At 33.5% G+C, this 14,271-nt stretch overlaps 2 protein-coding genes across 7 annotated transcripts in view; one reads left to right on the top strand and one right to left on the bottom strand.

Moving 5' to 3' along the window:
• Window positions 1-3,392, top strand: part of Ccn6 (cellular communication network factor 6) — a gene marked incomplete at its 5' end in the record, with an annotated part of 11,419 nt that extends 8,027 nt beyond the window's left edge. The window contains 2 exons of the mRNA XM_010610814.1: window positions 1,925-2,115; window positions 3,111-3,392. Of these exons, the coding sequence (XP_010609116.1) occupies window positions 1,925-2,115; window positions 3,111-3,392 (473 nt within the window). The remainder of the gene's footprint in view (window positions 1-1,924; window positions 2,116-3,110) is intronic.
• Window positions 1-14,271, bottom strand: part of Tube1 (tubulin epsilon 1) — a 42,198-nt gene that overhangs the window by 18,675 nt on the left and 9,252 nt on the right. For 3 of the 6 annotated variants that reach the window (XM_033763388.1, XM_033763391.1, XM_033763390.1), the window contains 8 exons: window positions 13,062-13,183; window positions 10,374-10,561; window positions 9,989-10,164; window positions 9,363-9,503; window positions 6,523-6,663; window positions 5,698-5,872; window positions 5,250-5,404; window positions 4,007-4,019 (listed from right to left, as the gene is read on the bottom strand). In XM_033763388.1, the coding sequence (XP_033619279.1) occupies window positions 4,013-4,019; window positions 5,250-5,404; window positions 5,698-5,872; window positions 6,523-6,663; window positions 9,363-9,503; window positions 9,989-10,164; window positions 10,374-10,561; window positions 13,062-13,183 (1,105 nt within the window). In that variant the 3' untranslated portion in view covers window positions 4,007-4,012. Of the gene's footprint in view, window positions 1-1,100; window positions 1,261-3,204; window positions 3,387-3,983; window positions 4,020-4,950; window positions 5,405-5,697; window positions 5,873-6,522; window positions 6,664-9,362; window positions 9,504-9,988; window positions 10,165-10,373; window positions 10,562-13,061; window positions 13,184-14,271 lie in introns of those variants that run through there. The other 3 variants (XM_019205511.2, XM_033763389.1, XM_010610813.3) reach the window with 3 other exon arrangements.

Here is a 14,271-nt window from a genome sequence, read left to right on the forward strand (position 1 = left end):
TCTCAGCTGAATTTAAAAAATAAAAAAAAAAAAAAAAAAAAATCCACGTTCACTTACTGCCTCCTAAATTCTAGTTCGGCTTTGAATGCATTCACTTCATCTGCTGACTTGAACACAGTCGTCATTCTTTAGCAGGGTAAATGTCATAGAAATAGGCAAGTTTTGCAACCCACTGTGTCAATGAAATATGCTGCTAGTGGTGACTGTTTTTCTGAAGGAAATCTCTGCAATGGCTCTTATAACTCAGAAACTGGCCAGTGATCTACCATTAGGAAGCCATCTCACTTCTGTGTATAAGAGAAGATGTGTGTGCTGTATGTCTTTTCAGAGCTGTGCAAACAACAGATGTAAGGGCATGTACTTTGACGTGGTATAATTTTAATCAAATCCTGCAAAATGTTAAGGTTAGGTGATTATTTTTCAGCTAGTCAGCATAGCCTCATATTCAGAAGCAACCTTTGAACTGATGGTGAACCAGAAAGCTATCCAGTCACAGCAGTCACTCTGCCTACACACACAAAACGGCCAATTCAGTTTTCCTGATAGGTAATCAAAGAATTGAATAGTTCTGTATGTTGTGTTACTTGGGTGATAACAAAATACATATATTTCCTCCTGTATATTCTCCTGGAAAGATAGCAAACAAAAACAAGCATTGCTGCCTTATCAATTATGAGACTTGTTAACCTAGAGTTCTCACTATAGTGACTCATTAATTCTAACAATTATGCATCTATATCCTCTAGTATTTCATCAGTTTGTCTAGTTATGGCGCTAGCTGAAAGAGGAACATGTCCCACCTTTTGAACCTTAGCCTTTCCTAAAATTTCTTCACAACAAATGTACTGAGCAGCAGGCAGGATCAACTCTTCACCAATAGTAAAGGACTTCTTGGTTTTGGCAATGTGGTTGGCTACTAAGAATGATGTTCTCAGTGGTGGCCTTCAATAATTTTTTTTTTTTTAATTTGAAAAATTTCCTGGGCATGTCTTTTAATGTAAGGTGCTTGGTTTCCATATGGTAAAGCATTTTGAAGGTTACATAGCTGCACTGGATAGCCAATCAACATATATAGGAGGGGCTTGGAGAATGTCAATCACCTGTTGCAATGAACTCATAGTTTAAGTGGTATTTTAAATGTGGTTTTCTTTTTGTTGGCAGTATTAGAATCTTCTGCTTTTGCGTCTTCCTCCTTCTCAAAGCTCTCTGATGATGGTCTTTACTCCTTTTGGCCAGGGTTAGCTTGTGGGCTTACCAAAACTGAAACAAGTACACAAGAAAGAGGTATAAATGGAAGTGGTAAAATAATGGGCAGTCCATGTGTAAAGTCTTGGATTTTAATTAAATGCATGCCACCAAATGCAGCTGTACAACTAAATTACAACTCACTTGTCACTATAAAACTTGCTACCAGATGCTGCTTGTCACTTGCCACTCACTGATAGGGTTTTATAAGCAACTGATCGATTATGGTTCCTGTCCAATCAAATCTCTCTGCTAATGTTAACCTGTATTTGCAGACAGTTCTCAGTAATCGCAGCACCTCAGATCATCAGGCATATTAGATTGACATAAGGAGCCTGAAACCTAGATCCCTTGCATGCACAGTTCATTTGGGTTTGCACTCACAAGTCTCTAATGCTGTCGCTGATCTAAGAGGAAGCAGAGCTAATGCAGTAAATAGAGATAAAGCTTTGCTTGCTCACCCTCCACGCATCTCCTGTTCTGCAGCCTAGTTCCTAACAGGCCATGGACCCAGTGGCTGTAGCCCCTTGGACTAAAAAGGATGGGAACGATAAAGAATTTTTATTCCTCCTAAGAAAATCAACTGTGACATTTGACCAAGAGGGAATTTGAGTAGTGGGAAAAATGGAAATACAATGAATTAAACAATAAGCTTCTTTTATTCCTCCATTAATTTTAGCTTACAGAAGTCTTCCACTTATTTGGAAAACAAAATGTCTTGTGCAAGCAACCAAGTGGACTTCATGCTCTAAAACATGTGGGATGGGAATATCTAACAGGGTAACCAATGAAAACAGCAATTGTGAAATGAGGAAAGAGAAAAGACTATGTTATATTCAGCCTTGCAACAGTACGTCAAAGTTAGTAAAGGTAAATTTCAATTAGACTTCATTATAATTCAGTAGAAATCTCTGTAAATGTGTATTTTGGAGGAACAGTGTTTTACTCTTATCAAACCACCTCACTATAACCACACTGCAATGAGTGAAATCATATCAGAGAAAAACAGATACTAACTTTCTTGCAATTTGTATGGTAGGAAATGTTTTACCTAGCAGAGATAATATTAACCTAGAGATTCTCTCTACATATTCCACCAGCTTAATAACGTGGGTCTTGATCAGCCTGATTTCTTGTGGTAACCTTTCATGCATCCTTTTTAGATTCTACCTTTTTTCTTTTCCATACTAATTGTATGTAGTAGAATGAAGCAAAAAATAAAAAATTTTCATTGTAAAATGGATTTTCATTGCAATAAGAAAATTAGAAGTTCTGATCTTACTTAAATACAAAAAACTTGGGAGGTCACACTATTTGTAAAATGCTCTGTGCTTCTCAGTTTATTTGCAAAGGACCATGATAAAGTATTCACCACTTGGATGCCTGGTATAACTTCTTGAAGGAGAAAGATAATTGCCTTAAATGAGCAATTTTTAGAAATGCTACAAAATCCCTATCACCCAGAAGGATTCTCTAGCACATTAGCAACCTGACAGTGCAAATTTTTAGAAGATATTTATTCATCTATATATCTACCCAAAAGTGTCTGAGCTGTATTAGGGAATTTGCTATGTCTTAGGTAAATAAATATTTAATAAGACATTGAACTTGACAGTAAACAAAATATTTCCATGGACCATGGATCTGAATAAAAGAAAACAGAAAAACATTGAGTCCCACAATATGATGGCACAAGAACAGGGAGGACAGACTTCTGGTGAAGGGACATTTTACGTGGGAAGGTGCTGCAAGGCACTGAACGGCAACATGACCCAGGCACTATTCTAGCTGGATGTCTGTGCAGTATTTTTCTACACAAATTGTAAACAAATTTAAGAATTTCTTTTAATTTTGTTTCTTTTTAGATTCCCAAAGGAAAAACGTGCCAGCCTACTTTCCAACTGCCCAAAGCTGAAAAATTTGTCTTTTCCGGATGCTCAAGTACGAAGAGTTACAAACCCATTTTCTGTGGAATATGCACAGATAAGAGATGCTGCATCCCCAATAAGTCTAAAATGATTGCCATTCAATTTGAGTGCCCCAATGAAGCGTCATTTAAGTGGAAGATGCTCTGGATTACATCTTGTGTGTGTCACAGAGACTGCAGAGAACCCGGAGACATATTTTCTGAGCTCCATATTCTATAAAACCAAGCACAAGAGGGTCGAGGGTTAGAGTTCATCAACTGTATCATGTAATTTAAAAAGCAGAGTGATGGCAAATCTACTTTATGGATTTAAAATACTAAAAATACTTAGATGTTCTCTGATACCTATACTTAAGGCATTAGAAGCTTCTTAAGAAGTTTTTCCTAATATATATATATATAAAACTTGATCAACTTAAAACTGAAATAATTTCTACAATATATGCTACAATAATATAATACAGATATTTGGTACCATCTAAGCATTCAATATGTAATGAAAAGGTTTTATTATTTACAGAAAACATTTTATTTTACAAAATAATAGAGAAAACTTTGGACCGGGGATTTAGCTCAGTGGTTCTGCTGCCTGACTTGCAAGCACAAGGACCCAAGTTCGATCCCTGGTACCAAAAAGTAACTGTCTAAACAACTGAGAAAACTCTGTTAATATGTTTAAAAACACTAAAATTTTAAGCTTTAACCTGTGCCTGGCAATGTAGCCTAGGCTATCAGATGATAATCCCTACTGGGCTAAAGAGTCCAGATTAATTCTTGAATAGAAATAAAATTATACTATAAATATACTTACAGTTTTCATTGGCCAATCCTAAATATTAGTTATTTCCTTAGGGAGAGAAGAAAATGGAATTATTCTGGTTACTGTTAACAGCTGTAATGAGAAAGTTTTTACATCAAATATTGTAAAAAGTAAATTTCCAAGATAAGGACCAAGAACAGTACTAATACCTTACAAAGGAAAAATACCTAAAAGCCAAACACTAAAAAAAGCATATAGGGGCCAGGGATTTAGCTCAGTGGTTCTGCCACCTGCCTGGCAAGCGCAAGGACCCAAGTTCGATCCACGGTACCAAAAAAAAAAGAAAGCATACAAGAGGGCTACAGGTGCAGCTCAGTGGTACCGCACCTGCTTGGAAAACACGTCTTGAGTTTGATTCCCAGTACCAGGAAAAAAAAAAAAAAAAAAAAAAAAAAAAAAAAAAAAAAAAACAAAAAAACACACGAATTGGCTTAAAAAAAATTTTTCCTAAAAATTATTTCCTTAATGATAAATTATTTCCCTTATGATAAATGAACCTATTTATTTGAAACATAAATTGTTATTAAAATTAATGCTAACTCAAATTGGAGGTTATAATAAGTGCAATAATTTCACTAGACTATTAGAATCATTTACTACAAAGGTTGGAAGAGAGTATCAAGCTTCATAATGTTTGCCTACTTACAAAAATGGTGACGTGCAAAACAATAACAAGTAGCACTGTTTAAAAACATGGACATTATAAAATCTGGTTTGATTAAAAGGCTATTAAAATAATTTCATAGAAATGCATGTTACATGTCTAAATTGTGATTCTTCTTCTAAGTATGAAAGTTGTTACTCAAAAGAAAAACAAAATCTCCTTCAGTTGTAATAAAACCTATCCCTGAAAAGTCAGTGGCTATTACATGGAAATATCACTATTGTGTTATTCCTCTTCTATTACCTGCTTTTCAGTATCAGAGAATTTAAGCAGAATATCAAAATATAAATTAAATATCAATGTAAAAATATATCTGTACAAGATTTTTAGTTATCAGTGTATAAAGGTATAAATAAATATAGGGTTGCAAATAAAGCAATCTGTTCAAGAACTCCATTTCCTCCATGTGCTGAAATTACATGAGGTGGGGGCTTCACTAATTTCACACTCTGGTATCATAAATAAACTGTAATTAAGTAGAAAACAGTCTTAGACAAAATATTTCCCGAATCACAAAAAAAGCTGAAACAGGTGACGAAAAGCAACGTGAAGTCAGGAAAAGTGCTGGTTATGTGCTCAGGTTTCTTTCTCACACAGCTACGCTCAGCCTCGGTACACTCTCCACAGGCACGCTCTTTGTGGCATCTAGCTGGTCGTACTCCTCGATAAGTGCTGACAACGACGACACAGCTTCTGTGAAACAGCTTTCCTCCATCCCTTCGACTTGTAGATAGTGGTGGAGGTGAGCCTATAAATGATAAATCAGATGATGCTTACCATTCCAGGAACTTTAACATATCCAACCATCTTATAAGGTGAAACAGTCTTTGCTAAAATTATTCAGCTCTACAATGGAAATGAGAGCTTGTGTCAAATGAGTATTTTGCCTAATCCTTCAAACTCATGAAATTTCTCTAGTATGATGAGCCTCTTCTCTTCGGTACAGTCAGTACAACCATCAGGTAAGGGAAGGCCAGTTCTAATTTTTACTGTTAAAACTCAAGAGCCAAAACAAGCACAGCTAAAAAGGCCTGCATTTACCTTTTTCTTGTAGAGTCTCATGAACCTCTCTCTCAGCTCAATGAAGGTAGGCTTCACACATGTGTTATTTGCTAAAGCTAATAACGAATGGGAGTGTCCCACTGGAGGTACTGAACACAGGCTGGTCTTCCAGCCTTCTTGATTCCAGGACACAAACTGTAGAGAAGGCTTTAATCTGAGGTACAAAAATGTAAACATAAGAACAAAGGCATAAGGTACTAAAATGCCTGTGGCAGTAAGGCAGCCCACATTAGCGAAACAAGGACATTACTCATGGCATCACCCTGCTTGCTTAGTTTATGATTTAAATTATCTATTTTTTCTGATCAGCAGTATCATGAGATAATGTAAAAGTGAGTTAGAGACAGGTAATTTGGGGGCATTTTTATCAGCTGTGATGGTGATTTAAGAAGTTGGAAACACATTCTTTAAAATTAGAAATCTGGGGCTAAAAAGAAATGAAGGTATAATTTTCATTATTTGCAATTCAACAGTTTTCCTAAAAATAGACTGCCAAATACCAAAACAAACTTAGACGCTTTATAGCAGTAGCTGAGGTGGTGGTAGTAAAAATATAATTATCAAGAATACTTTCTGAAAACTTTCAGAAAAAAAGCCTCATATATAATTTAATATTCCTAAATAACATCTTTATAATATTATTCTTAGTTTACACTTAAAGACAACAAGCGCCCTGTGGTTAAACAGTTTGCCTGAAGTCACCCCCCAGGAAGTGACACTGCTTGTTGTCTGTAATTAGAAGAGAAGCTGTGCTATCCTATCCCAAGGAGTACACAAAAATTATCCTGAAAAACAGAAACAGACCTTTCAATATTTCTGCGAAGATCTGAAATCTGTACATTTCCTCGAACCATAAGAGCACAGGCAAGATAGAGACTGTGTTTTGGGTCTGCTTGAATTAGCTGGTGGTCTTTACTAAAGGCATCTGAAAACATCTGATCCAACCTAGAGCAATTAAAGAGTCGCCCTTTACATAAAACAGCATTGCTTTTTTCTACATACAATTTTAAAATGAAAAGACAGTCATCTGTAGGTTAAAAAAAGTACCCTTAATATTATATTAAAATCATAATACATACTATTTTAAATATATTTTAAACAAATAGCCACCTATTGTTTTCTCAAAGGAATCTTGATAAATATGAGAGGAAATCATGCATTATCTATTTTTTTAAAGAAACCTGTAGTAACTGATTTTAGGTAATTACAAAATGTTGACTGCAGCATTAAAGAGTACTGAGTGCTTAAATCAGTATCATTATTGCTTAGTTCAGTATACTTATCTACTTTGATGGTGTCAGAAATACCAAAACTAAAAATATATGACACTACGATCATTACTTGTCTCTGTTAATCACATTGTAAATGTTAAGAATAACAAGAGAAAACTATCAAGGACAACTTCAGGCTTTCCTATAAAAGATTAAGGTCTATAGTACCGCTCCCGAAAGGGGAGATTTTAATTGTACCTGAAAGTTAAAAGATAAATAAAAGATTCTCTTTTTCCTTCAGTTACAGAGGAAAATAAAGGTGACTTTTGTGTCTAACCAATATACAGTTTCCTTATATAGCTCCACTTGGATCTCTAAACACTATTTAACCCCATATAAACATGATCGTGTTCCTTAGCTTAACTGTAGGCAGAGCTTTATGTGCTGACCCTGCAGGTATCTGGACAGAGCTGCAGAAATACATGCTATTTATTTTTATCAGATATTTATTAAATAGTAACAATACATTCTAAGTGCAAGAGATGTAACTGTGAGCAAAACATACACTTCCTTCTCTAATGGAGCTCATGTTCTATGTTGACTATTGTATAGACAGAAGGAGAGGATTCCCTAAGGGACAGGTGAGCTTTGGGGGATTCACAAGTCCTCTACTATTATACTCAAAATTTTGGTGTATAAATCAAATTATAGAGATTGTTTTAGAGATGGAGATACAGAAAAGATTAAAAGTAACCACACAATAAAGAGTCATACTCAATTTATTTTCTTGACACAGAAAATTAAAAACACTACTAAGGAAGTATTATAATTATTGGGATAGTTATTTTTATTCCTATGTGCTTATTACTTATTTTGACAAAAATGAACTGGGTACAGAACTGACAGTTAAATACAATTTGCAAACCAAACCATTGTCTTTTATTTAGAAATACTTATAAGAAAAAGATTTTTACAACTATTGCAAAATTTTTAGTAGTAAAAACTTAAAACAGTTTATTTACTGAAGGAAAAATGACCAAGCCAATATGCTGATATGGCAGACTTTGAAATATCCACCACAGAGCAGAAGGAAAAAACAACAAAACCTCCCAAATCTCTATGAAGGTAGTAGGGACACTATGACAAAGTTCTTGAGTCTAACCTTCAAAAAATTCCCTATAGATTTTCATTAATACAACTTAAAAACAAATCTCCACCTCAAATTATGATTACAATAAAAATGACACAGGTATTATTATTAAACTTTATCAAGTAGGATTACAAATTACTTAACTTTGAAATATTCAGACTGAAGGACCAAGTAAAAACATTTTTTCTTCATGCTTAGAAATCTTGTATCTGTCTTTTTAAAGAATTAACTTTATAAAGATGATCAATTATACTATTATACTAAATAAACAGCTTAGTACCATATGGACTTTATCAGTATCATTTGTCACATTCCTCAGGTACAGAGATGTCACCTTGTCAGAACTTTGACAATGAACACAATCTTTAGTTCCCACTCTCTTACTCATATACTCTCTGCATTGGGTTAAGAGTTTTTTCCTTTCAACCATGAATGCCAGTGTGAACTTTTCAGGTTCATTATCACTATATATTAGTATCTTTAAAAAGGTCACATTTTTTTGTTAAGTACATTAATATAAATTCTATGCTTAAAAACACATACACATGAAGCCGGGCGTGGTGGCGCACACCTATAATCCCAGCACTCAGGAGGCTGAGGCAGGAGGATCGCTGTGAGCTCTAGACCAGCCTGGGCTACACACTGAGTTCCAAGTCAGTCTCCACTACATAGTGAGACTCTGTCTCAAAAAAAAACCCACATAAACAGAAAACAAGGTGTTCTGGAAATGATAATCACTATAAAATCTTATCATTGGACTGTGATAAAAGCTTTAAAGATCTTTTTTTTTTTTTTTTTAGTACCAGGGATCAAACTCGGGTCCTTGTGCTTGTGAAGTCACTGAGCTAAATCCCTGGCCCCTATACTCTTATTAAATCTATCCAATAAGCCTATGAGGCAAGTACTCTTTCACTTTTCTTAAGAGAACTAAGATGAAAAGTTTAAACTTGTCCACGGTCCTGCAGGAAGTGCTAGAATTAGTATTCAGATTTAAATCTGTCAGTATTCAAAGCATGTCATTTTTAAAACAAGTGTTATATATATCTTTATGCATTTTCAAAAGCCTAAAAATTTAATCACTTGATTTAATTTTAAAGTTTAATGCTGACATTTTTAAATTCTAAAGCGTTCTTCTAATGAAAAGTGGCTTTCAACTGTATTTTATATACTTCTCACATAAAATGACACCAATACTAGAATTATTATACATGTTTTTTTCTTAAAAATGTTTTTCTTAAAAGTACTTCAAGTTATCGAGAAATCAGAACTAAATTATATCTTACCTGCGAGGAGGGATATTAACATCTGCCAGTGTATACAGAGGCATTAGGCTTGACACAAGATAATGAAGTTGAGGAAATGGGACTAAATTCATACTGATTTCATTTAGGTCCATATTAAGGGACCCTTCAAACCGCGCAGAGCTAAAAGATAGGTATTAAAACAATGAAAAAAAAATTAATTTAAAATTATACACTTTGAATTAAACACATACAAGTGAAAATTATTTAATTATTGTAGAAACTTGCCCAAATTTTGTAAGGGTCTGCTTAACACACACAATAATCTAGAATATAATAATTCTAAGAAACCATGGAGGTTTAAAGTCATGGAACTCATTTTTCAGCTAACAAGAAGTCATAGATTAGCTGGTTTAAAAGTAAAATATTCTACAGCAAAGAAAAAAGTTTAATTTTATCTAATTAAGTGGTTCTCAAGTGTTTACTACGAAATCATTTCTTATGAACACCATTATTTCCTGAAATAAACTTGAAGAAATGCAGCTTCAGGATCAAGGAAATTAAACTCTAGTCTACCCTAACAAGAGGTAAAAATACAAGACAAAATACAGAAATTTAAACATCAGAAAAAGCACAGTAGTTTCTCAACTGTTCTTAAACCAGATTACCTTGTCAGATGGAGCAGCAAATTTGCCACAATGTTGTTCATTGCATCGAAGGGTTTCTTGTGCTGTTTCTTAAAAGCTCTAGCACCTGAAGTAACCAGACTGTCTGGCTTCACAAGGGGACCCAACTTTCCAGAACTCACCACAAGGTCAATTTTGCTTATGATGTCAAATAAAGACTTTTGGAAGAAAAATATTGGGAGAAAAGCTATTAAGAAGAGTGGACACAGATGATATTCTATTAAGAAAGAAAGAAGAGAAAGAAAATCACTTTAAACTTATTTTTCCTCCTAGATGAGAAAAGGGAAAACAATGTTTGATACAAACACATTAAGCATAACAAAGGACTAATCATCCTTTGTCCACAAGCTGCAGTGCCATTTCTTACTTGATTGTCGACGGGCAACACACAGTCTGCATGCTCATTAAGTTCCTTCATTGCCAAGAGGCTATTATATGGGGAAGTTATGACATCATCCTCACTGGAAGGATAGACTGCAGTCACAAATCTGTATACTTCTGGGAATTCATCTTCGAGCACCTTTAAAAGAAATGTGCCAAATCCAGACCCTGTTCCTGAGGATTTAAATTTTGAAAAGAAAATAGCGTATGTGATATAGAATGTTACTGTGAGGAACTTGGAATCTATGTATTATTGGAGGAAATAATTTTCAAGTTATTCCTGTCATATATTAACTAATCCAATTTCAGAAAAAGGAAAAGGAAGGCCACATGGATAGTCAGGTTTTAAGTTCTGAATTCTATTTCTGGCTCTAATAAGTTTGGGATGGCTTTTCCTATTTCAGTCACTTTCATGCTGAAAACAATAGATACAAAGAGAACTGACTCAACAATGAAAAATTCAACTAAATATTCAGCATATACTTGATATTAAACTTAAAAGTAACCTATGTTGGCATTTTGATGTAAAATACAGAAAATTTTGATTAAGGAACCTTAAACACTGAGTTGAAAATTGTTTAAAATCAAGCATATCCACCTTGAACTTAAGAAGTTTTTAAACATGAAATTTTATCACTACTTATGTAGAAACACAAACCATACGACACTCATCAAAGATAACTTTCAGATGCATAAAGTTATGTCTATGTACATTTAGAAAATTTTGACAATGTGAAGAGAAAAATCTGTAGTCTTTTAACTTGTTTTTCACACCATAGGCTGTGAACTATTAGTAGGAAACTACTTGGTAGATAGATACCAGTATTTTCTTTTTAAAAATGAAACATTAAAAAGGATCACTGTCACACGTAGTTAACATTTTCTAAACTTTTTGTTTCAGTTTATCTGCATGTTATGGTGTTGGAATATAAAAAGGACTTTTTTTCTTTTTGGTACAGAGGATTGAACTCAGGACCTTGTGCTTCCAAGGCAGGTATGGAGCTACTGTGCTAAATGCTTCGCCCTAGTAAGGATTTCTTGCTACTTGGTTTAAAAAGTTTAAATATTAAAAGGTAGATGTTAAAAATACTAGATGAAAGTAAGGGAGATTTTCGTGAGTAACCTTTAATCACTTAAAGGTTTATCCCAGTGCCAATTGGGCATTGCTTGTTTATGCACTGACCTCCCAAGCATCATCTGGGTAGATGTCATTTCAACCAGTCAATTTTTGTACTGAAAAAATCTGATAAAATTTCCATTTCTCCAAGTTTTGGTCATCACGTGTTTAAACAATTGGACTGGTAAGTGGTTAACGATATACATAGACATACATTGTTTTTACTGTAAATTGGTACATAACTGCGTGACATTATCAAAATTTAAAATGCTCATATTCATTGGTTCCATCTTCCATTATATAAATATTGCCTATAGCTATAGGCACAAATACACACATATATGTATCAGACATTCCCTGAGTATAAATTATAACTAAACAATTATGGTATTTCACTTCTATAAGACAAAGATGACAGTGAAAAGGTGTTTAAGATACAGAGCAAAAAAATTATAAAAATTGCATGATTGTTTATATGAAGCACATATACAGTTTAATAGGTACAGAAAATATCTACAAGGACACAAAAAACTCCCAAACTTGCACGCTTGATTACCTATGAGGATATTTACTAGAGAAGAAATTTTATTTTAGTCTTTAGTATTATTATTTTTATCATTTTCAGTGAATTTCAGTGAATTATGAGTCAAGTATATTTTCTGAGTTGTTGGATAACAGTCATTTACAAAAAGGCAAAGTAACTGTATCTCATTTTTTTGGTGAAAATTTATTCAGACTAGTAGGTTAATTATACTACTATAGTTTGTTTCTTAATTTAATGATTAAGATGGCTTTCTAAAGGTATTTACATAACAAGCATACCTTTAATTTAAAAAATTATGACAATAAATAAAAGCTATGTGTATCAATTTTATATAACTTGCTGAAGATTTTATATAAAAAAATGTTGTGCTATTTCTTTAAAAGTTGTTAATCTTATTTAAAAATTGCCAAATTGTATTTTGTTTCTATTTCTTGGAATAGAGGAACAAAAACACTTCAATTCTAAATAACAGGCTTCCCAGTAGAAAGAAAGCAATGTAGACTGATCATGTATTTCTAGTTCAAACTGATGAACCACCATGTAAAAATTAATTTAAAAAAACTAATTGAAATAATTCTATATACTCTTTTTTTCCCGCTTATTGGAGATAAGTTTGAAGGTGGTTAAACAAAAGGTACTGATATTGTTTGAAGTACACATAAGAACGTGCCAGAAATGCTCAGTTCTAGTTATGATACATAATTAAACAAACAAAGTATGCAGAGAAAGTATGAGTTCCTGAAAAGCTCATATACTCTGAAACATGAAAATTCTACAAAAGGCAGAAGAAAAATAAATTTCCCATATAGTTTTGCTGATATGTGAAAAGAACAAGTTAAAAGAAAACTGATAAGTGCACAATTTCACAAAATTTTAAGATAAACTACATACAAACACAAATGTTCTAATTCCAACTTTGCTGAGCACAGGCCTGAAAGCAAGACTCAGGTTTGCAAAAGAAACTCCTACTTGCATTTTAACATTGTTATAAGCAAATGAGTGAATAACTTTACCTCCTCCCATGGAGTGTATTATAAAGAAACACTGCAAGCAATCACAGTGCTCTGCAGACTTCCTGAGTTTCTCTAAAATCTGTTCTCGGTAAAGACTGCCAAAAACTTTGTGACCCATAGCCCTGAAAATAAAGAATACACAGTTTTAAAAATCTTTGCATTTATTACTTCTTAATCTTATTATTTCTGCCCTAAATGAAAAGATTATAGAAAAATAAGACAAAATATTCTAATTTCATTAAGGGAAATACATTACTGCATGTCAAATCATACTTCAATATTATGAAAGTTCTAGATAGAAAAATTTACATTACATATATTAAATCTTCAAATGTCCTGATAAGATAGCTCATTAGCAATGGATATTAAATTAGGGTTGTCCAATTTTACCTTCCTTTTAACATACAATTATAACAAAACAGGATTTCAGTTCCAGTTTTTACTTGTTTCCATTTAAAGTAAACTGTTCCAAAACCAATTTAACACAATCCCAATCAAAATATCAACAGCATTCTTCACAGATCTAGAGAAGACAATCCTAAAATTCATGTGGAACCAGAAGAGACCAGAATAGTAAAAGCAATTCTGGGTTAACAACAGCAAAGCAGGAGGTAACACAATCCCAGATTTGAAGTTATATTACAAAGCTACAATGATTACAAAATAGTAATAATAACAGCACAGTACTGGCACAAAACAGAAATATGTATCAGTAGAACAGAATGGAGAAAGCAGACAACCTCAGACACACTCAACTATTTGATCTTTGAGAAGAGCCAAAAATATACTCTGGAGGTATGATAGCCGCTTTAATAAACGGATAAATGGTGCTGGGAAAATTGGATATACACATGCAGAAGACTGAATCTAGACCTACAATTTGTCTCACTAAGCCATTCAACTAAAATAAAAATGGATTAAATATCTAAATGTATAAACAGAAACACAATTTGCTGGATGACAAAATAGGTATAATTCTTGAAGACATAGGTGTAGATAAGAATTTTCTGAACACTAGCTCCTCCGTGGCACAAGAAATATAATACCAAGAATAAACAAATGGGATAGAATCAAATTAACAAGCTTCTGCTCATCAAAGGAAACAATCAACAGACTGCAGAGACAACCTACCAGAATGTGAAAAATTTTTTGTCAGTTATTCCTCAGAGGACTAACATCAAGAATATATAAAGAACTGAAAAAAAAAAGT

Source organism: Fukomys damarensis, unplaced genomic scaffold, assembly GCF_012274545.1.
Source record: "Fukomys damarensis isolate Sample0158 unplaced genomic scaffold, DMR_v1.0_HiC HiC_scaffold_14, whole genome shotgun sequence".
Taxonomy (NCBI): domain Eukaryota; kingdom Metazoa; phylum Chordata; class Mammalia; order Rodentia; family Bathyergidae; genus Fukomys; species Fukomys damarensis.